The 23350-nt window shown below is 20.1% G+C and overlaps 5 protein-coding genes across 5 annotated transcripts in view; all 5 read right to left on the minus strand. All coding sequences in view use genetic code 6, as the record gives it.

Annotated features, from left to right (window-relative positions):
* TTHERM_00488400 (cell surface immobilization antigen) overlaps positions 1 to 180 on the minus strand; it is a gene marked incomplete at both ends in the record, with an annotated part of 1342 nt that extends 1162 nt beyond the window's left edge. The window contains 2 exons of the mRNA XM_001016815.2: positions 1 to 23; positions 148 to 180. The exon at positions 1 to 23 is cut by the window's left edge and continues 131 nt beyond it. Of these exons, the coding sequence (XP_001016815.2) occupies positions 1 to 23; positions 148 to 180 (56 nt within the window). The remainder of the gene's footprint in view (positions 24 to 147) is intronic.
* A 6116-nt stretch (positions 181 to 6296) lies between these two features.
* TTHERM_00489420 (cell surface immobilization antigen) lies at positions 6297 to 6995 on the minus strand (the record flags this gene model as incomplete). Its single annotated transcript, XM_001016818.3, has 1 exon — positions 6297 to 6995. One exon carries the CDS (start codon positions 6993 to 6995, stop codon positions 6297 to 6299), a length of 699 nt encoding a protein of 232 aa, XP_001016818.1.
* Positions 6996 to 12152: 5157 nt separating this feature from the next.
* Positions 12153 to 12845, minus strand: TTHERM_00489440 (cell surface immobilization antigen; the record flags this gene model as incomplete). Its single annotated transcript, XM_001016820.1, has 1 exon — positions 12153 to 12845. One exon carries the CDS (start codon positions 12843 to 12845, stop codon positions 12153 to 12155), a length of 693 nt encoding a protein of 230 aa, XP_001016820.1.
* Positions 12846 to 18407: 5562 nt separating this feature from the next.
* Positions 18408 to 19475, minus strand: TTHERM_00489460 (cell surface immobilization antigen; the record flags this gene model as incomplete). Its single annotated transcript, XM_001016822.1, has 1 exon — positions 18408 to 19475. One exon carries the CDS (start codon positions 19473 to 19475, stop codon positions 18408 to 18410), a length of 1068 nt encoding a protein of 355 aa, XP_001016822.1.
* A 1182-nt stretch (positions 19476 to 20657) lies between these two features.
* On the minus strand, positions 20658 to 21371 carry TTHERM_00489470 (cell surface immobilization antigen; the record flags this gene model as incomplete). The annotated part of the gene is made up of 1 exon (XM_001016823.1): positions 20658 to 21371. One exon carries the CDS (start codon positions 21369 to 21371, stop codon positions 20658 to 20660), a length of 714 nt encoding a protein of 237 aa, XP_001016823.1.
* Positions 21372 to 23350: the final 1979 nt, after the last annotated feature.

A 23350-nucleotide genomic window follows, 5' to 3' on the forward strand; every position in this document is an offset into this window, starting at 1 on the left:
TAAACAGTTAGTAGTATTTATATCTATGTAAATAATATAATATAAAAGCAAGTATATTCCTATAAATATAAAATTATTATCAAATTCTTAAATGGAAATTAAAATAATTAAATGATAAAACATTTATTTTTAAAGAATCAATAAGACCTTTTACTCTCTTTTATAATAAAAGATAATCATTTATTAAGTCGTTATATAAAAAACATTAGTTTTTGAGATACTCAAAATGTTTATTGATGGCTTTTGACTTTGCTCAAATTTAAAACTTAGAACTTATGATTTATTGAGAAATTGAAAAGCTAACCAGTCTTCTAGTCTTCTAAGAAATATCTAACTTTAATTTACTCTTTATATTATCTGGAGTAAAAATTATGATTACATATGCATGAATAAAAATAACAAATGGTAAAAAATTAAGAGATTTTCATAGACTTCTTAAATTCATATGAGTTAATTAAATTTATAATTGAAAGAATGAATAATTCGCATTATTTTGATAAATTGTAAACTAATTTTATAGATTTTTTAAATTAAATAAGCAGTGTAAGATAATTAGGAGGAGTGAATAATACTAATCATATTTAATTTAATCAAGAGGTCAAAAGAATTTATAGACTTCATAAATCAATTAAATTTCTGATAAAAGATATTTTGATTTTTTTTTGAAATGATTAAACATCAGCTTAAATTCTTTTTATTTATAACATTTGATTTTATTAAAAAAAAAAGTTTTAAAGCCCAAAATTAAAATATATTATAAATGAATTATTTTTATCATTAAATTTTTTTTAATAAATAATTATGATATATTCATTATTTAATAATAGATTTTATTATATTAACTAACTGTTTTGAAATTTTTATATTCATTTACTTAAAGTGTTTTTATACATATAAATTAAACTTCTTCAATCAAGCTTAACTTTTTCTGAAGCTTAACAAATTAAAAAAAATAAAACAGATGAAGATTCAAACTTTGATATTCAGGCAATAATTTTGTCATTTGATAGAAAAACAAATTAGATCAAAATTTAATTATTACTTACTTAATTTTTATATGGCTTTTCCTAAACAAATAGATAGATATACGTATTAATTATTTTGATATGCAGAGATTGATACTAAATATTTTAACTTTATCTCAAAAGTAAATTACTAATTTGTTAGTTATAAAATAATGCTAAAATTTAATCAATTTTAAGAGTAGATAATTAAAAAATCTAATCTATTATAAATAAATATTTTTTATAAAAAAATTTAAATTGTAAAATAATTGTTAAATATTTTAAATTTAATATGCTTAAGAAAAAGAAATAGTCTACTTGCTTGCTTAGACTAAATAGAAAAATGTAATAAATTTTATTTACAAATTTGTAGACTATTTGTTCTATTAATTATTTGGTTTTTATTAATCACTAGAAGCCACAAAAAAAAGTATCTTTTCTTAATTGAAATAAGAATTTATTAATTCAAATTTATTCAATCTCATGATTAGCTTTCTTTTAAAATCCATAAAAATATTTTTACTATCAATCCTTAATTTCTAAAAATTTTAAATTCATCTAGCATTTTATTTATTAAGATTATTTAATTTCTTATTGTACTTTTAGGTTTTAAATATTTAGGAATTTTAATAAATAAATAAATCTATTCTATAAAAAATAAATATTTTTATTTAAACAAATTTAAAAAGAAATAAATGTGGTTCAGAAAAGAAAATAGCATGCCATAACTAAATAAAAAAAATGTAATTGATTTTGTTTATAAATTTTGTAGACTATTTGTTAATTTTCCTTTTCTATTTATATATTGTTTTTACTAATAACTAGAAGCCACAAAAAAAAGTATCTTTTCTAAATTGAAATAAGAATTTATTAGTTCAAATTTATTCAATCTCATGATTAGTATTCTTTTGAAATCCATAAAAATATTTTTACTATCAATCCTTAATTTCTAAAAATTTTAAATTCATCTAGCATTTTTTTATTAAGATTATTTTATTATTTATTCTACTTTTAAGTTTAAAATATTTAGGAATTTTTATAAATAAATATATTCTATTCTATAAAAAATAAATATTTAATTTTAAAAAGAAATAAATGTGCTTCAGAAAAGAAAATAGCATGCCTTAACTAAATAAAAAAAATGTAATTGATTTTGTTTATAAATTTTGTAGACTATTTGTTAATTTTCCTTTTCTATTTATATATGGTTTTTATGGACCATTAAATGCTATTAAAAGACGTATCTTTTCTAAATTGAAATAAGAAGATATTAGTGGAAATTTATTAAATTAATTAGCTTTCTTTCAAAATTCATTAAAAGAAATTTTACAATCAATAGTTAAAATGTAAACATTTTAAAATTCATCAAGCTTTTTATTTAAGAAGACTATTTTACTTTTGATTGTAATTTTAGGTTTAAAATATTAAGTAATTGTAATAAATAAATAAAATAAATATATCCATAAAAAATAGGCATTCTATATTTAATAAAAAATTATAAATGTAAAATATTTATAAAATCATTTTAAAATCAAGTAATTAAATGCATTTCAGAAAACAAAGTATTATGCATAAACTAAAATAAAAAAAAATAATTAATTTTGTTTATAAATTTTGTAGACTATTTGTTAATTTTCCTTTTCTGTTTATATCTGGTTTTCATGGAACATTAGAAGCTATTAAAAGTAGAATTTTTTCTAAATTAAAATAAGAAGATATTAGTGGAAATTTATTAAATTAATTAGCTTTCTTTCAAAATTCATAACAAAAACGTTACAATCAATCATCAATTTGTAAACATTTTTAAATTCATCGATCTTTTTATCTTTGATTGTACTTTTAGGTTTAAAATATTTAGCAATTTTTATTAATAAAATAAATCTTTTCCATAAAAAATAAACATTCTATACTTAGTAAAAATAATAAAGAAAAAATAATTTGTAAAATATTTTTAAAATCAAGTAATTATATGCCTTTCAGAAAACAAAGTATTTTCAATAAACTAAAATAAAAAAATGTAATTAATTTTGTTTATAAATTTGTGGACTAATTGTTAACTTTTTATTTTCTATTTATTTCTGTTTTTTATGAGTGATTGTAAGATAATAAAAAGCAGTATCTCTTTGAAATTAAAACAAGAATTTATAGTTCAAATTTACTAAATTTCATAGTTAATTTTTATTCAATATCTATAAAAATACTTTATGCAATCAATCCTCAGTTTGCAAAAAATTTTTGAATAAATCAAACATTTTATTTATCACTATTATATTATTATTGATTGTACTTTTAGGTTTAAAATTATAGATGTATTCAATAAAATATTTAGTTTAAGTTGGTATATAATAGAAATAAAGATAAAACTATGAATATTAATAATAATCCATACTTGTTTATTTTAAAATTATTGTCCCTTTATCAAATAATATTGGCTATGATTTATTTATCAAAATGATAAAATAATTATGATATTATGATAATATTTTCTATGTTTTTTTTATATTAGAAAATGATAAAAGATATATATATATATATCTTAGGTGTAGCTGAAAAGTTAAAGGAAGATATTTTACTTAGATATTTTTATAGTGAACTTAAAATGAACAAATAGATTGTACTTTAATATTGCATTTTTATATAGAGGACATTTTTATATAAAGTATCAATTATAAATAAATTAATTTTTAAAAATATAAATTGTAATGAGAAGAATAAGGCTCTTTAATGACATTTAAAACTCTCATTTATAATAGAAAATATAAACATAAAAGTTTTTAAATAAGACATAATGCTTTTGAGTAAGAAATAAATAAATGACTTTTTCTCTTTATTTAGATAAATTAGAATCAATTTTTTTTTCTAAAGTTCTATTTAGATTTTGGAAAAATAAATAAAATTGCAAATCTGAAATTTCAAATTGACAAATTTATAATTTAAACGTATGAATTTTTTGAATTTATGATATTAGTAGAGTAGACCTTATATTAAATATAATCAGCATTTTCATAATTTTATAACAAACAAACTATGTTTAGATTTTTTAGAAAAGTAAAAATAGACTAATTTAAAATAAAATAGAATTTTTTAATTTGAATTAATCAATAAATTTAACTTTTAATGCAATTTTTAATAATGAATTAAATATCAACTAATAAAATAATTAATTTTATTATTATTTTCTAACTATTATTTAGAGTACAGTAATTAAATATAAATAAAATAATAAATACTTAATTTATAAAATAATATTTAAAACAAATAAAAAAGTTTAGAAATTGGTTTCGAACTCACAAAAGAAAAAGAAAAAATATTTAGCTGAGGTTTTAATTAATTTTTCAATCAAGAAATCTAAATTTTTAATCAAACAATTATCTATGAATTAAACATTTTTCCATTCATATTATTAATAATTTATTGATTTAAATGAAAAACTTAGAATTTTATTTCAAAAATAAAATTTTTAGCAAATAATTAATTTTTTTAATAGTTTTTTCATTATTACTATTGTGGATGATCGATTTAACTAATTGAGAAAGTTAATATGTAAAAAGAACAATAATCCAGCCAGATTTTTCTTGTTTGTTTTTCCATATAATTTAAAATTTTTGTATTACCGTATTATCTCTAAACTTGGCCCTCTGTTTTCTGCAAAACCGACCAAGGATATCAAAATTTTCAGTGAATACATTTTCGACCTACCTCGGCTGACCGAATAGTGGGTCTTATCGAGGGAATAAGGTAAATAATATATGTTGCACAAATTTATAATAGGTCTCACTAACTTATTTATTCAAATATATTAAGCAATTTATTTTTCCTAAACAAAAGTTTATTGAAAGATTTAAAAAAAAAAATTAATTGAAATTTAGAATGTAAAGGTAAACTTAATTTTATTAATAAAATATATTTATAATAAGTCTCACTAACTTATTTATTGAAATATATTAATGAATTTTTCCAAAACAAAAGTGTATGGAAAGATTTAAAAAAATATATTATAATTTAGATTATAAAAGGTAAACTTAATTTAATAAATAAATAAATATAATTTTTATCCTTTTTCAAGCCTTACAAAGCTATTATTAATTCATAATATTGTATACATAAATTAATAATTGCCAAAAAATATGAAAAATATTAGTATTAAAAAAAATTAGTTGAATTGTTTATTTAAGGATTAAATTAGTTATCATACACGATAAAGAATATATTTAAATTACGAACAGTTAAATAAAAATTTAGAAATGATTATTAAATTACAACTTTCTATAAAAAACACATCTTTTGATCACAAAGTAAGAAGGATATTGAAATAAATAAATAAATCAGATATTTCCCATTAAATTTGTAGTGAAAATTAAAATCTTTAAAACTATTAATAAATTAAAATAAGAATTATTAATGAAGAATAAATATATTTCATGTTAAATAATAATTTAAATCTCTTTGGAAAGGGTGTTATTAATATTTAATAGAAATTTAATAAGAGTTCGCTTTAAATCAATTTTAAATGAATATTTTAGATCATAAAAAATAGGTTAAAGCAAAATCATTATAATAAAATTTTTTAAAAAATATTAATTTCTATTAGAAAGATAAATAGTTATAGGTGTAAACTATCGCTATTTATCTCTCTGTTACAAAAAAAAAAATCTGCTATTAACAATAGAACCTTATACTATTTTTTTGGTTTTTAATAATTGAAATTATATGAATCGATTAAAAATAATAATAAATTTTTTATCATTTAACTAAATTTGTAAAAACCTTTAAAAATTTAAACTCAAAATCCAACAAAAATAAATTTTTGGATGTAATAATAAACACAATTTCATAATTTAGATCTTTATCTCATTTAATTGGGAATTATAAGCATTTTTGATTAGAAATATATTCTTTAGGCAACAAAGAGTGTACATATGCTAATTAAATATGATTGAAAAATATTAGAAATCATGGCTTCTACTTACATCAATAATATTATCATATTATATTCTTTTTTAACAATTCATCAATAAAAAAATAGATAAACTTATTAACAAATTTTTTTGCATTATTATTAATTAATAATGATAAAGATATTTAATTTTTAACTTTCTTTAGAAGAAATATTTATTTACATAAATTTATATTTAAAAATATAAAATTGTGAAAAGATTAAATCTTAATTTTGAAATCAAATCAGCATACATATACATATATATATAGAGAGAGAGATACCTAAATAATTACACATACATACGCCAACAATCTCAAAAAATGTTTAATGATTGTAATTACATTTGCTTATTTTCAAATAAGTAAAGAAGCTACGAGCAATGCTGAAACAGCTATAACTGAAGAGCTACTAGAAGCTGCAACACATGATGATTTATCTGAACTAGCTTTAACATTAGCAGAATTATTACCACCTGCATTACATAATTTGCAATCATCATCAGTCCAATTAGTTTTTCTAGTGCAACTTCCATTAGCAGGATTTACACAAGCTGTTCCATAAGCGTTAGCGAATTTGTTAGTACTTTGGCATGAATTACAGAAGTTATCTGTTAAACCAGAATTAGGCATAGGAGCAGATAAGCAAGATGTAATAAAACAATTATTTGCATCTGAAGCCTTTGACCATGTAAATGCTGGAGAAGGGAGGGCACCGCAGGTATTAGTAGTACAAGCATTTCCTTATTAACATGCAACATTAGTACCTGCAACAGCTGTGCTAACACATCCACTTTTACTAGAGTTAGCATAAATATTTGAATTTCCACCTTATGGGCAAGAAGCACAGAAAGTATCATAAATATTTGAAAAGCTATTACCGACATTATTACATTCAGAAATTTTGAATTTGCCAGAAGCACCTTAAGTCCAAGTACTTGCAGCAGCTGAACCACAAGTAGTAGAGTCAGTAGTTGAATTGCAATTAACATCAACACCAGCAGCAGCAAAAATTAAGGCTACTGAAAGAGAAAGTACTAATAATTTTTTAATCATTTTACTTTTTTATTGAGAGTAGTTTTTTTAATTTTGTATTTAATTTAATTTTATTAAATATTACATTTTTTAAATTTTTTACATCTCAATTTATAGATCAGGTTGAGGAAAATAAAATGATAAATATAGATTAAATTTTATTTACATTAGTAAGGCTACATAGATTGATTAATAAATTAGTTCTGCATGTATTTTTACTTATGTTTATGTGCTTAAGTAATCAAAAGTAATCTTACAATTTTTTAATTTTTATCTGAATCAAATTTATCAGGTCATCAGAAAACTCAAATGCTTTTATTAGAAATTAATTTAGGTAAACATTATACAATTTAATGATAAGTTTTCTAAATTCTATGGATGTTTTAAGCAAACATTTTTCTTTATTTTAAAATATTTATTGTGAATTTTTAAGATTTTAGAATTAAATCTAGTTAATTGTAGTGTTATTTTGGTCATATAATAAAATCAATTAACAATAAATTGTAGTTATCTCCATGTAAATAAAATAATATAAAAGCAAGTATATTACTATAAAATAAAATTATTTCAAATTCTTAAATAGAAATTAAAATAATTATATGATAAAACATTTATTTTTAAAGCATCTATAAGACCTTTTATTCTCTTTTAAAATAAAAGATAACAATTAGTTAAGTGATTATACAAAAAACATTAGTTTTTGCGATACTCAAAATTTTTTTGATGACTTTTGACTTTGCTCAAATTTAATATTTAGAACTTAAGAGTTATTGAGAAATAGAAAATCTAACCAGCCAGACTTTGAAAAACTAAGAAACATCTAACTTTAATTTACACTTTTCATAAATGCGAATTATTCATTCTTTCAATTATAACTTTAATTAACTGTACATGAATTTAAGAAGTCTATTAAAATCTCTAAATTTTTTACCAAAATCTTAATCATGTATACTTATCATAATTATTACACCAGGAAATCTGATCAATAGTAAACTAATTTTATAGATTTTTTAAATTAAATAAGCAGTGCAGTGTAAGATAATTAAGAGGAGTGAAAAATACTAATCACATTTTAAATAAATCAAGAGGTCAAAAAAATTTTATAGACTTCATAAATCAATTTAATTTCTGATTAAAGTAATTTTGATTATTTTTCAAATTATCAAACATTAGCCTAAATTCTTATTATTTATAACATTTTGATGATTTTATTAAAAAGAAAAAAGTTTTATGCCCTAAAATATATTATAAACATGAATTATTTTTTATTATTGAACTTCTTTTTTGTAAATAATTATGATATATTGATTAATTAATAATAGATTTCATAGTATTAAGTAACTGTTTTGAAATTTTCATGGTAATTTACTTAAAGTATTGTATGCATATAAATTAAACTTCTTCAAGCTTAACTTTTTCTGAAGCTTAACAAATAAAAAAAATCAAATAGATAAAGATTAAAACTTCGATATTAAAGTATTAATTTTGTCTTTTTAATGATAAACAAATTAGGTAAAAATTTAATTAGATTACTTTATATGGGTTTACATTATCGAATAAATAGATATACGTATTAATTATTTTTATATGCAGAAAGTAATACTAAATATTTTAACTTTATCTCTAAAGTAAATTATTAATATATTATAAAATAAAGCTAAAATTTAATAAATTTTAAGATTCAATAAATAAAAAAATCTAATCTATTATAAATAAATAAATATTCTTTATAAAAAAATTTTAATTGTAAAATAATTATTGAATATTTTAAATTTAATGTGCTTAAGGAAATAAAATAGTCTGCTAGCTTAAACTAAATAAATTTTATTTACAAAATTGTAGACTATTTGTTATATTCATCTATTCTATTAATATTTGATTTTTATCAATCACTAGAAGCCATTAAAGAAGAGAAGTGTCTTTTATAAATTGAAGTAAGAAACTATTAGTTCAAATTTATCCAATTTCATGATTAGTTTTCTTTTAAAATTGTAATAGGAAGATTAAGGTTTTTTAATGGCATTTAAAACTCTTTTTTATAATAGAGAAATATAAATATTAAAGTTATTAAATAAAATATAATTCCTTTCAGAAAGAAAGAAATAAATATACAACTTTTTTCTCTTGCTTGATTTAGATAATAAATTAGAATCAATTTTTTCTTCTAAAGTTCTTTTAGATTTAAAGAAAAATTAATAAAATTGCAAATCTGAAATTTTAAATTGACAAATTTATAATTTAAACATGAGAATTTTATGAATTTATACTTTTAATATAGCTAATCCTTAATTAAAATATCACAAACTGTGTAGGTACAGATGGTGAAATTTCATTTAATTTTTATGATTTAAAGCTAATTTTACACTTTTTAAAATTTATGAATATTTCATTAAATGGTTTGTCAGTAAATGAAATAACACCCTCTCTCTCAGTTTTCTTATAATTTTTTAGCTTGATAGAGTCAAAGCGGTGTGTAGAATACATTCATAATAATTAGAAAAGATATTAATAAAAAATTATTTAATTTCAATAAATACGAAGAGTAAAAAATACTACTATATTTAGTTAGAAAGCTTCTTACATAAAATTATGGAAGTCTATAAAATTAAATTTTGTTACAAATGATCTTAAATCACTGTTTGCATTAATTAATAAATTCATTGGTATTTATTTTATCGAACTTCTTATTTAATACTATTACTACAATTGGAATCTTGTTCTAATCGAAAAGTATTATCTTATCTACATTTTGTAATATGAAAATCCTAAGAATACTTATTTCTTTTAATAGAATAACAGAAAGCTGTTTATAAAAAACTTTTTTGAAAATATTTTTTTATAATTAAAATCCATTAAAATTAAATTGTTTTACATAAAAAAGTATTTTCATATAAAAGAAATATTGTTTCATTTTTATGAGGCAAATTAATTTGTACTAAGAAATTTAGTTTAAGATTCTATATTTATCAATCTTTTGCTTGAACCGTTGCTATAACTTAAAGTGAATTATTATAATATTTACTTTGTTCTTGAATTAATATTTTTTGATTTACACTATTACTAAGATAGTTTTTATATTTTATAGATCAAAAGAAATTTAATTCGAGCAAGTCTAAATGCAATACTTAGTTTTACAGCTAAAAAATAATAGATTTTATCTTACTATAAAAACATATTTATTACATGTATTTAATTTGTAAATTTATGTAAAAAAAAATACTAATTATAGATTATGTTAATAGTAAGATATAAGATATATATTATAATATCTATTTAAATATTTGCCAAACATTTATTCTACCTCAATATTTTTAAAAATTAATAATCAGACTGAAAATTCAAAAAATAAGTGAAATCATTATTTTAAAATTTTCTTTTAATTTATAAAAAATATTTATTATACTACTAAATATTTATTTACTACTTATTATATAATTATTCAAGAATAGCTATATAAACTTCTAACATTTCCTCATTTAATTCTATAAAATAAGTACTCATCAACTCCTACTTATTAATTTTCATATTTGGCTATACTCATTTTATCTTTTGAAAACTAAGAAATCTTATAAAACAACTAATAATAGAGTTTTTTTATAAATTTTAAAGTAATTTTACCATAAAAGTTATTTATTTAACTAGCATTTTAAAGTTTAATAATTATTTGAAAAAAAGTTAATAATATTAGTATGAAAATTTACTATTTTGAATAATGTTTTTTACTTCTTTATTAAATTTTATATTACACAAAGGGCATTGATTAATATTCTCTTTTAGGTAATTATTTATCTATATTCTGTAGGTATGAAAGAGATAAAAATACAATAAAGTCCTTATTTGAGTCACAATTATCAATTATTTTCTACTTTACTTATTATTCACTCATTTTTATTAATATTTAATAGCAAAATTATTTACTTTAAAAATATAAATTAATAATGAAATAAAATTAATTGAACTATACATAAATTACTTAAAATAATCTCATTTTTTAAATAATTTGAAAATTTTTATTATCTTTTAATATTCAAGTTTTTATCATAAAATAAGCCATAAAATGAGACTTAAAAACAAGCAAAATCTTTTAAATATCATATTATAAATCTAGATCAACTTTCATAGTATAGTAATATTAAGAATTATTGATATTTAGATATGTTATTTTGGATGATGATCTAATTAATATTTAGAGTTATCCCATAATTACACATACACAAAATAATCATATGTAAATTATTGGTTGTTAATAATTTCATTTTTTTATTAAGTAAAAAGATAATTAAATAACAAAATAGAGTAAAATGCCTTTTTAATTCTTTTAGCGATCACTCTTATTATAAAATAAAATGACTTCTTAAACTATGTTATTAGTTCCTTCAAATGGGCATTCTGAAAATATTATTATTAAGTATTATACCAGAGTTTATTATTATAATTTGGTAGATAATAATATAATAAAGAATTTTCTAATAAGATAAAGTGATAAGAATTATAAAAACAAAAATAACGCCTAATTGAAGACAATAAAGTCACAAGAAAATACTAACTTAAAACATATGTTCTCGTCATAAGCATTTTTGAACCAAAAAAGTAACTTTATTTTTATTATTTATTAACTTAAATTTTATAATTTCTAAAAATTTTAAAATATAGAATAGCTTATTAGTAAATAAGAAGGTTAGTTATTACAAAAACTAATTAATTTTATTATTTACATTGAAGAATAAATCAAAAGAAAAGTAATGCAAAGACTTTTAACTAGAAATCAACTAATTGTTCAAAATAATAAATAAGTTTAAAAATAGAAAAAATACAGTGAAAAAATTTTTTAAAAAAATTTTTAAGAAGCAGATAATGAAATTGATAAAGATGAAAAAGTAAGCTCTGATATGGGTTGATTGTTATTAGATATAATTAAGGTATTTAAGAAAAGAATATCAATAAAAATAAAGTTAGATTTAAATGAAATAAATAAAAAATATTCTGTTTTAAGCAATAAAGTGTAAAAGAGAAATTTAAAAATGGTAAGTAAAATTTAAGTTAAATTCCCTTTCGAAATCAAATCAGCATAATTACATACATTTATACATAAATATATTAAGTACAGATATACATATTTTGCCAACAATTTCAAAAGATTTTTATTTATGTTTGAATTTTTAAAAAAATCTTTCACTTTCACAAAAGCAAAGAAGCAATAATTAAACTGGAAAAGGCTATAGCTGATGATGAAGATGATGAGGAAGGAGCGGTTGCAGTACATGATGTTCTGTCAGCGCTAGCATATATATTACTAGAATTTGTACCACTTGCATTACAAACTTTGCAATCTGAATCAGTCCAGCCAGTTTTTCTAGTGCAACTTGCAGAGGGATTTACACAAGCAGTACCATAAGAATTAGCGTATGTGTTAGTTTTACCGCATGAAGCACAGAATTAATCTGTTAAACTAGAAGTAGGCATAGGAGCAGCAAGGCATGATGCAATTTGGCAATTTGTGGTATCTACTGATTTCCATTTGAAAGCTGGTGTGGGTGGATTACCACAGCTACAACTACCACTTTAATAACATGCAACATTTGCTCCTGCAGTAGGAGTATTGATACATCCATCTTAGGTTGATTTAGCGTAAACATTAGTAGTTTAACAAGAGGCACACAAAGTATCAAAGATCCCTGATAATGAGGCTGATAATGCAGTACAATCTGCTATTTTTGAACCAGAAGTTGTTCCTGCTGTCCATGAACTTCCTCCAGCTGGACCGCAAGATGTCACATCATTTGTATTACCGTTACATACTACATCTTAACCGGGTGTGCCAGCCAATACCAAAGCTACTGAAAGAGAAATTACAAGTAATTGTTTAATCATTTGTTTTTTGTAGATTTTAATTTTTAATTATTTTTTTATTTAATTTAATTTAGTATTTTTGAGTTACTTATACTCCTATTTAAAGAAAAAAAGATAAAAGAAGTGCTGTTAATTTACTATTAAGAGAATATATAAATCTAATATGATAAAATCTAAAAGATCTGATATATTAATAGATGCTATTATCATATGTAAAATTGTGTAAATGACGACTTAACAATTAAAAAAAGAAATTTCCAATAAATAAATCATTATATTTATTATTTAAATTAATTTACCATCCAAAGAATAAATTAATTAAATATAGATCAACTCTAAAAAAAGCTTATATTTAGATTAGGAGGTGTTATTTATTTTGTTAAGTAAAATTGCCAAAATGGCAAAATATTAATTAATTTCAAATTTTGTATTCAAAAATGGATAAAATTTTTTTGACAAATACTAGCTAAGTTTTTAATAAAAAAATGAAGTCTACATGTTTTTCATATTTTATTTGAACTTACGATATTACATTTTAAAAATAATTATTTTACTTATTCGTGCGTGTAATTCTGATACATTATTAAAAAGTGTGAAATTTAAGAAGATCAAAATTGGAGAAAATATTAAATAATATTGATTTTTAGATTATTAAAATGTTTTATAAACAAGATAAATTACATTTTAAGTGAATGATAAACACATTTTAATATGAAAATCTATTAATGTTAAAGGATAAATAGTTTAGGTCATACAAATAATTTAAATAAACATATAACAAATAATACGCATATATTTTTTGCTTGATCTTATGAGTGAGTCACTCTTTTAAAAAATATATTAAGGATTTTATTGGGTTTTAATTTGCAATATGATGCTTGAATTTGCCTGAAAATTAATTCTTAATAAATATTAAAGCATTTTTATACTTGTTAAATTTATTACAGAATCTTTTGATAATTTGTAGGAGACAATTTTTTTTAAACCAGAGATTTTTTAATTATGGTGACTTGATTTATGGTTACAATTATTAGAAAAAAATAGAAAAAAAATAATTTTAAAAAGTCATATTAAGGAATAGTTAAATTTTTATATAAAAGCTCTCTAAATTATTAAAATTATTTACTAAACACTTAATATATGTAATTTTTAAAATATTTTATTAGTATAACTAAAGATAATTTCATAATTCAAGCTTTTAACTCAATAAGAATATTTTTATTATCATAAAAAGAAATTTCTTAATTTTAATTCGTTATAAACAAGCTTAAAGTGATTTTTTAACATATTTAATAAGCAAAAATCATTCAAATTTTAACAAAGATATTTATTAAGATATTAAATATTTATTGAATTATTAATACGTGTCAACATTTCATTTAAATTTGTTAAAGCATTTTTATACTTGTTAAATTTACTACAGAATCTTTTGATAATTTGTGGAGACCATTTTTTTTAAACCAGAGATTTTTTATTTTGGTGATTTTATTTATTGTTACAATTATTAGAAAAAAATAATTTTAAAAAGTTATTTTAAGGAATAGTTAAAAATTTATTTAAAAGGTTTCTAAATTATTAAAATTATTTGTTAAACATTTAATTTATGTAATTTTTAAAATATTTTATTAGTATAACTAAAGATAATTTCATAATTCAAGCTTTTAACTCAATAAGGATATTTTTATTATCATAAAAAGAAATTTCTTAATTTTAATTCGTTATAAACAAGCTTAAAGTGATTTTTTAACATATTTAATAATCAAAAATAATTCAAATTTTAACAAAGATATTTATTAAGGATATTAAATATTTATTGAATTATTAATACGTGTCAACATTTAATTTAAATTTGTTAAAGCATTTTTAAACTTGTTAAATTTATTACAGAATCTTTTGATAATTTGTAGAGATAATTTTTTTTAAACCAGAGATTTTTTAATTTTGGTGATTTGATTTATGGTTACAATTATTAGAAAAATATAGAAAAAAATAATTTAAAAAATTCATTTTAAGGAACAGTTAAAAATTTATATAAAAGCTCTCTAAATTATTAAAATTATTTGTTAAACATTTAATTTATGTAATTTTTAAAATATTTTTTTAGTATAACTAAAGATAATTTCATAATTCAAGCTTTTAACTCAATAAGGATATTTTTATTATCATAAAAAGAAATTTCTTAATTTTAATTCGTTATAAACAAGCTTAAAGTGATTTTTTAACATATTTAATATGCAAAAAACATTCAAATTTTAACAAAGATATTTATTAAGGATATTAAATATTTATTGAATAATTAATACGTGTCAACATTTAATTTAAATTTATTATTTAATTATATCTATTTTGATTCTGTAAAATAATTCAATTAAAATATTACAATAATTTCAAATAATTAAGCTAAAATTTCATAGCGTATATCTCAATAATGAGTAATCAATTTATCTATTTTTTGTAAAATAAAAAATTAATTTACTTGATTTCAAATTTCTTCTAATTAATATAAATTAGCATGCCTCTATTTTTTATCTATTAGAACGAATGGCTTTTTATTAAGATATATTCAAATTTTATTCACCCAATAGAATATTAAATTAAAAAATAATTAGTGCATTTACTCTACTTTTTACTATATAACAACATTCTCGATATATTTCATAATTTACTAAAAGTATTCATTTATTTTCTTGTATCTTTTATATTCCGTTTTTAAGCTTTGAAGGAATTGTTCTTTTAATATTTTTCCATTATCTCCATAAACTTACTTATTTTTTTAAATATATAAAATGAATAAGATATTTAACTTTCGATTAAACCAACTCCAATTAATATGTAGATTAATATTGTTTAAAATGATAAAAAAAATATTTTTAAATGAGTTTAAACCAAATATTAACTTCTGAAATAAACACTTTTTAAGAAGAATTAATAATTTTTTATATATTGTAGAATATCTTGAATTCACAAAAATAAAAGTCATAATTTTTCTTATTTTTCAAAAAATGAAATGCTTCTTGGTCAGAATATTTAATAATAAAATTTAAATTCAGTAACTCACAAATTTTACAACTTAAAATATATCCTACAATATAACTATCTAATTATTTTTATTTTATTTTATTTTTTACTATTTTATTTGAATGTACCGGATAGTTACATAATGTATTTATTATTATAAAAATTTAACCTACATATCTTAAATATTTTAAAAACATAAAAATTAAAACTAATTTATCAACGATCATTTACATTTGATGGTCATGAAGACTGACTTTGTATCTTACAGATTTTATTAATAAATTAAAGTTTAAAATTGATTCAATTAATTACACGTGTGTTTTATTTAATTAAAAAAGTGTTAAAAAACCCATGTATTTATTTTCACATTATTTATTAAGGCTTTATTTCGATTAGGGATTATTAAGAAATTAGATTGATCTATTGATTAAAAATTTCATTTAATGAGACTCAGCTATTAAAAGTAGACTTCCTTGCTTTCAAAAAAAGAAAAAAATACCCATTCTATAATAATCTTTTATTCTTAAAGTTTAATTATAATTATTTTATTTTAAAAGTAAATTTAAATAAATTGAAAATTATTTGATGCTAGTTAGGAATGAATAATTTAGATTTATAATATAATTTATTTACATTTTTATTTATTTGAATTCTTGTTTTCTAGAAAATTAGAACTACATAAATTGATTATAAATTGACATAGAATGTTACTCTTTATTTTTTCCAATTTTAATTTACATCATATCTAATCAAAATCATTATTAATTTTTTTTTTCTTATTCTATACATTTATGTGTACTTATTTATAAAATGTGGATTATAGTTATCATTTATAATAAAAGAAATAGGTAGACATAATTGTGGAAATCGAAGCAGATAACGCAATAAAAAAAATTTATTTAACTTACAAAGTAGTTTGCTTTTAAAATAGTTTTTCATAATAATTAATATTTAGTTAGAGCTCTCCTGTTATAAATTAATTTAAGATGAGTGGATTCTGCTTATTGTATCTTACAAGCAAAATTTTTAGTTTTTTTATACAATTACTGGTGCAGTAAGCACAAAAACTATTTTTTTTCTTCTTTTTCATTTTTTTATTGAAATAAAATAAATCTTCATTAATACTCACTCTCTTTTATTGGAATCTTAAAATAATTTCATAAAAGTTATTTATGAAAAATTACTTTAAATGACATAAATTAATGTTGCATATTCTATTAACTCAATTTTTGTTTAGGAAACATTTTTTTAATTTAATTATATATTCATACATTTTCTTAAAGTAAATATTTTATTTTAAATTTTCAATAATGCAAAAATAAACAAATAAATTTTTAGTAAATTAATAAAAAACTAAATAAATAAATAAATTAATAAATAAATAAATAAGTACTTATAGTTTCCAAGAAGTATTTACAATATATAATAAACAACAAATCATAAATTGAAAATAAAATATTTACTTAATTAAATACTTATATTAATCTCCTCTTACTTCTATGTGTAGACTTATTCTTTCAATATACTTTTTTAAAGTCTTTTTATTTTTATTTTTTGGAATTTAATTTAGTTTTCTGTTATTATTTTTATGATTATTTTGGGTGAATTCATCAGGTAACCATTATTTTACTTAATTAAATAGCTAAAAATCACAAGCATCTAAAGATCTTTCATCTTAAATCTGTTGAACAAGAGGTTTTAGGTAATTAATTATTAATATGATTCTTGTTATATATGCTACTTCCTTATTCTAACTCATCTACTTTTAAAATCAAAATGCTCATAAAATATATAGTTATCATCAATTTTTATTCAAATTGATTCCTTTTAGTAATAATTTTATGTTTTTCTCCTTGCACCACCTAAAATATATTCTAGTTTTTCATTCTCGTTTTATATAGGCTAAACTAAAAGTGATAATATATTTTTTAAATTAATATAGAATTGAAAGAGTAGTATCATAAAAAAATAAATTTAATTAAAGTAGTATTATTCAATATACAAAAATTTTTATTTTAAAATTGAATATATTTAATAACATAGAATTAAAAATATACATTATATATCATATTGTTTCAAATATTTATTAAATCACCTTTTTATTAAATTACCTTATAAATGTTTTCTGGTAGTGGCTTACAATACCAGACAGGTGACTCCATCCGAGGCCGAGTTTAAAATAATATTGCCATTTGAGGTATTTATTATTACATTTCAACTGTAATAAATTTTTAAAAATTTATCAGGTTAAATTTTTTCAAATTAATACAGACATTATTTATCTGCCTCTACATAAATTAAAGATTTAGATGATATTCATTATTAAATTGATTATTTGGCTTTTTATTAATTTAGTACTTTTAACTTTGAATTTTTATAAATAAAATAGAATAAAGGAATAAAAACAATAATTTAAAATCAAATTAGCATACATACATACATACATACATACATACATACATACATACATACATACATACATAAAACAATTAATTAAATATATAGGCTAACAATCTGAATAGTTTATTTTTATTATATACTTTTTCTAAAATAGCTATTTTCTTTTCAAATAAGTAAAGAAGCAACTATTAAACCTGAAAAAACAATAACTGAAGATGATTATTTAATAGGTTTAGTAGAAATGCATGACTTTGAATCTGCAGCGGCATATTGATTTGCAGAATTAGCACCACTAACATTACATATTTATACAATTTGAGTCAGCCCAACCAGAATTTATAGTGCAACTTTTGTTGAATTTACACAAGCGTTTCCATAAGCATTTGAAAATTTGTTAGTAAAATTACATGAACCACAGAAGTAATCATTCAAACCACTTGCAAGCACAGAAGCAGCTAAGCAAGATTTAACATAACGATTTTAAGCATCAGCTTATGATGGAATGAATGCGAAATTAGTGAAACTACCACAGTTAGTACAAAAGCCAGAATTTTGACATGGGACAGACATTATTATCTTAAAGACTTATAGTGGATTAATAGGTTGATGAATCTGCTTTAGCATATAATAGTGTTGGAGTGGCAGTGCCTGTATTACAAATATTACAATATGGAAATGTCGAACCAGAGGTACTTGAGCTCTATCTAGCATGTAGTTGAACTTGCAACACAAGATGTATTATTAGAATTAGCATAAGTTCCTTTAGCACCACCACATTACATAATTTGCAAAAATTATCAACTAAATTACTAGCAGGAAAGATGCAGCTAAGCATGATATGATAATGCAATTATTTGTATCACCATTTGGTACAGACCATACAAAAGCTGGTGAAATTGTACAGCAGGTAGTACATGTACAAGATTTCTAACATAGAACAACTGCTCCTGGAATAGCCGGAGTAGTCTAACAACCATTTTTTGCACTATTAGCATAGATTTTAGAACTAACAGGACAAGATGAATATATAGTGTCATAAACATTGGTTAAGCTACCATCAATGTCATTGCATTCAGATATTTTTGATCTGCCATTTCCAGTTCCTGCAGTCCAAGTGCTACCACCAGATAAACCACATGAAGATTAATCATTAGTATTACACTAAACATCTGAACCTACAGCAGCAAATATGATTGTAACTGCGAGTGAAAGAGTAATTAATTATTTAATCATTTTCTTTTTAAGATTTAAGTTTTTAATGTTTTATTGTTTTCTTGTTAATTAATTATATTTATCTAACTTTTTCTTCAGTATTTAAAAAAAAATTCAAGTAAAATTTATCAAATAAAAGAATTGATTGAATTGGTTTACAATTAAATTAGTAGAAATTAAAAGCAATGGGTATCTATTAACTTGATTTTAATGTTTGTGTAATCCCTTTAAGAAAAATTAAAAATTTTTCAGATTAATAAATAAATAAATTAGTAAAAATTATTTCTCAGTTTAAGGGGCAAGATTCTAAAAAAGTTATATGAATGTCAAAAGTTAGTTGCTTCTTGAAATTTTAAATTCAAGTAAAATTATAAGGATAATAAGAGGACGATTAATTGGTATTTATTAGTTTTCTAAAAAAATTTTCAAATAAAAAAGTGTTTTTTTAAGATTAAAAATTTTTTTAATTCAAAAATGAATGAGACCTGATTTAAACTCACTGTCTACTTTATATATGAAATTTGGTTTTCTGTTCTTCGAGATTAGGCAAAAATTACAATATAATTTAGGATTTTTGTTTGATATTGGCAATTCAGTAGGTGAACCTTTTTGAGGGGTTATAGTATTATATAATTAATAATTAAGGTTTCTTTCAACATAACTTAATAATTCAAATTTATTTGTTTATTAAACCTTTTTAATAAGATTAAATGTAGAAAATATTGTTAAGTTAATCTCAACTTATCAAAGTATTATCAACTTTTAAACAAACACATGTTTTTTATTTCAATTTTTTAGAATAAATTTTACAAACTATAATAACTTAATATTAAATTTTTTTTGAAAAAAAATATAAAGTTTTGATTAATTTTGAAGTATTATATATTTATTATAATTCAATCTGAATCTATTTTAATATATTTATCAGATCATTTGATCTTAAATTAAGCTATATATTATTTTCCTGTTTCTAAATAAACTAAAGATTTTGATAATATTGATTATTAAACTTAGTATTTAGCTTTTTTTATTCATATATTACTTTTGGCTATAAACTTATATTAATATAATAGAATAAAGGTTTAAAAAGAATAACTTTTAAAATCAAATCAGCATACATACATAAAATAATTAAATATATAGGCCAACAATCTCAAAAGTCTATTTTCTTAATATAATTTTTCTAAAATAGCTATTTTCTTTTCAAATAAGTAAAGAAGCAACTATTAAACATGAAAAAACAATAACAGAAGATGAAGATGATGAACTAGGTTTAGTAGAAACGCATGATTTTGAATCTGCAGCAGCATATTGATTTGCAGAATTAGCACCACCAGCATTACATTTTTGACAATCTGAGTCAGTCCAAGCAGCACTTCTTGTGTTCTAGCATGTAGCTGTACTTGCAACACAAGATGTACCATAAGAATTAGCATAAGTTCCTGAAGCACCACCACATGATTTGCAAAAATTATCAATTAAATTGCTAGTTGGGAAAGGTGCAGCTAAACATGAGGTGATTATGCAATTAGTTGTATCACCGCTGGGTATAGACCATGCAAAAGCTGGTGAAATTGAACCACATGTAGTACAAGCACCAGATGCCTAACATGGAACAACTGCTCCTGGAGTAGCAACAGTAGTTTGACAACCATTTTTAGCACTATTAGCATAGTTTTTAGAATCAGTAACGCAAGATGTACATAGAGTGTCATAAACATTAGATAAGCTAGAACCAATGCTACCACAATCAGCGATTTTTGATTTGCCAGGATTAGTTCCTTGTGCCCAAGTGCTACCACCAGATGAACCACATGAAGTTTAATCATTAGTATTACACTAAACATCTGCACCTGGAGTAGCAGTAGCAAGTATGACTGTTACTGCGAGTGAAAGTATAATTAATTTTTTAATCATTTTCTTTTTTAAGAGTTAAGTTTTTAATGTTTTATAGTTTTCTAAATTAATTAATTATATTTATCTGATTTTTTCTACAGTATTTAAAAAAAATCAACTGAAATTTATGAAATAAAAGAATTGATTGAATTGGTTTACAATTAAACTAGCAGAAATTAAAAACACTAGGTATTTATTAACCTGATTTTCATATCTGTGTACCTTTAAGTAAAAGTTAAAATTTATCAGATCAAAAAATAAATAAGTTAATAAAAATTATTTCTTAGATTAAGGGGCGAGGCTCTAAAAAAGTTTTATGAAGTTCAAAAGTTTTTTAGTTGCTTTAGGTGGCACTTTGGAATTATAGAATGAGTTTTTATTTCATTTTGAACCCTGGCAATAATTTATTAAATCTGTCTATGGTTGAATAGATTAATTATAAACCTGAAATTAACCTCAATCTATTTTAAATTAAAAGCAATCGATAATTTTTTTTTGAAGACCTTTTTAACTCTTGTTCAAGGGCAAATGTAAAATAAATAAGGCATTTAGAACTGAAACATACTTCAATACAGATTTTTCAATTTTATTATAAAGTTATTATTAAATTTAAAATAGGTTAGAAAATGTTAAATTATAAACTTATAATCAAAAAATAAGCTAAACATAATTACTATATACACTATCATCTGTTTCTAAATCCAAATTATTCAACTTTAAAAATGGAAATACATATATTTAATTTACAAGTTTTTCGTAGAAGAAGTATGAAAGAGGGAAAGAATATGTATTTTTCTAATTTGTAGACTTTTAATCAATTTTTCCAAATTAAAAAATAGCTTACTTAAATTATAAAGATTATATTGCTTAGTATTAAATGTAAATGATTTGATTATTTTATTAAATTTAATTAAGAATTTATTGTCTTAAGCTTCTGATAAAATTTTCTTTGGATTATTTTTTTAAAAATTCAAAATATATTTTATAAGTAGGCTTATATTTTTTAGTAGAAAATATTTTATTGACTTATCCTAAAACAAACATAGATGAAATTTAATTCGCTAAATTAAAAATGAAAGAATTTTAAATATATTTAATTTATAAGCTTATTGTAGAAGAAGTATAAAAGAAGGAAAGAATATCTATTTTTCTAATTTGTAGACTATTAATCGATTTTTCTTTTTAATTAACCACCTTAAATTAAAAAATAGCTTACTTAGATTATAAAGGTTATATTTCTAAGTATTAAATGTGAATGATTTGATTATTTTATTAAATTTAATTAATTATTTATTGTATTTAGCTTCTAATAGAATTTTCTTTAAAACATTTTTTTTAAAATTCAAAATAGATTTTTTAAGTCGGATTATATTTATTTGAAGAAAATATTTTATTGAGTATACCAAAGCAAATATAGATGAAATTCAATTCATTAAGTTAAAAAATGAAATAATTCTACATATATTTATATTTGGAAAGTTTCTTAATTATTTTTTTTACTGTAATTTAGATAAAGAATCTTTATATTTTAAGTTGAGATTTAGTAAAACCTCTATTTTAATAATAATAACAAATAATGTTTAATATTATTTTTTAATTGTTAATTTGATTTACGCACTATTGATTTTTGTGCTTTATTTACACTTATCAATATCAACAGATTTAATAATTCAGGTATATAAAATAGGAAAAGATAGATCAGTATGAATTTAATTTATTTTAATATCAGATCTAATTAAAAATATCGAATAAATTAATTACTTAAATTCAAATCAATATATCTCTATTTATTTTTATATACTTTTTTCTTTATAAATTAAAATAAAATATAATTAACAAATATAGTTACATTGTGTTGATAAATAAGTAGATTAATTTAGATCTCTAAAGCTAATTATTACAAAATAAAATGATTTATTTGCTTAAAGTTTTAGAAACCTAAATGACTGATTGAAAAATATGTATCTAAAAATTAAATTAGTAAATTATATTTTTTAAGC

This window comes from Tetrahymena thermophila, assembly GCF_000189635.1.
Source record: "Tetrahymena thermophila SB210 genomic scaffold scf_8254636, whole genome shotgun sequence".
In the NCBI taxonomy this organism is placed as follows: domain Eukaryota; phylum Ciliophora; class Oligohymenophorea; order Hymenostomatida; family Tetrahymenidae; genus Tetrahymena; species Tetrahymena thermophila.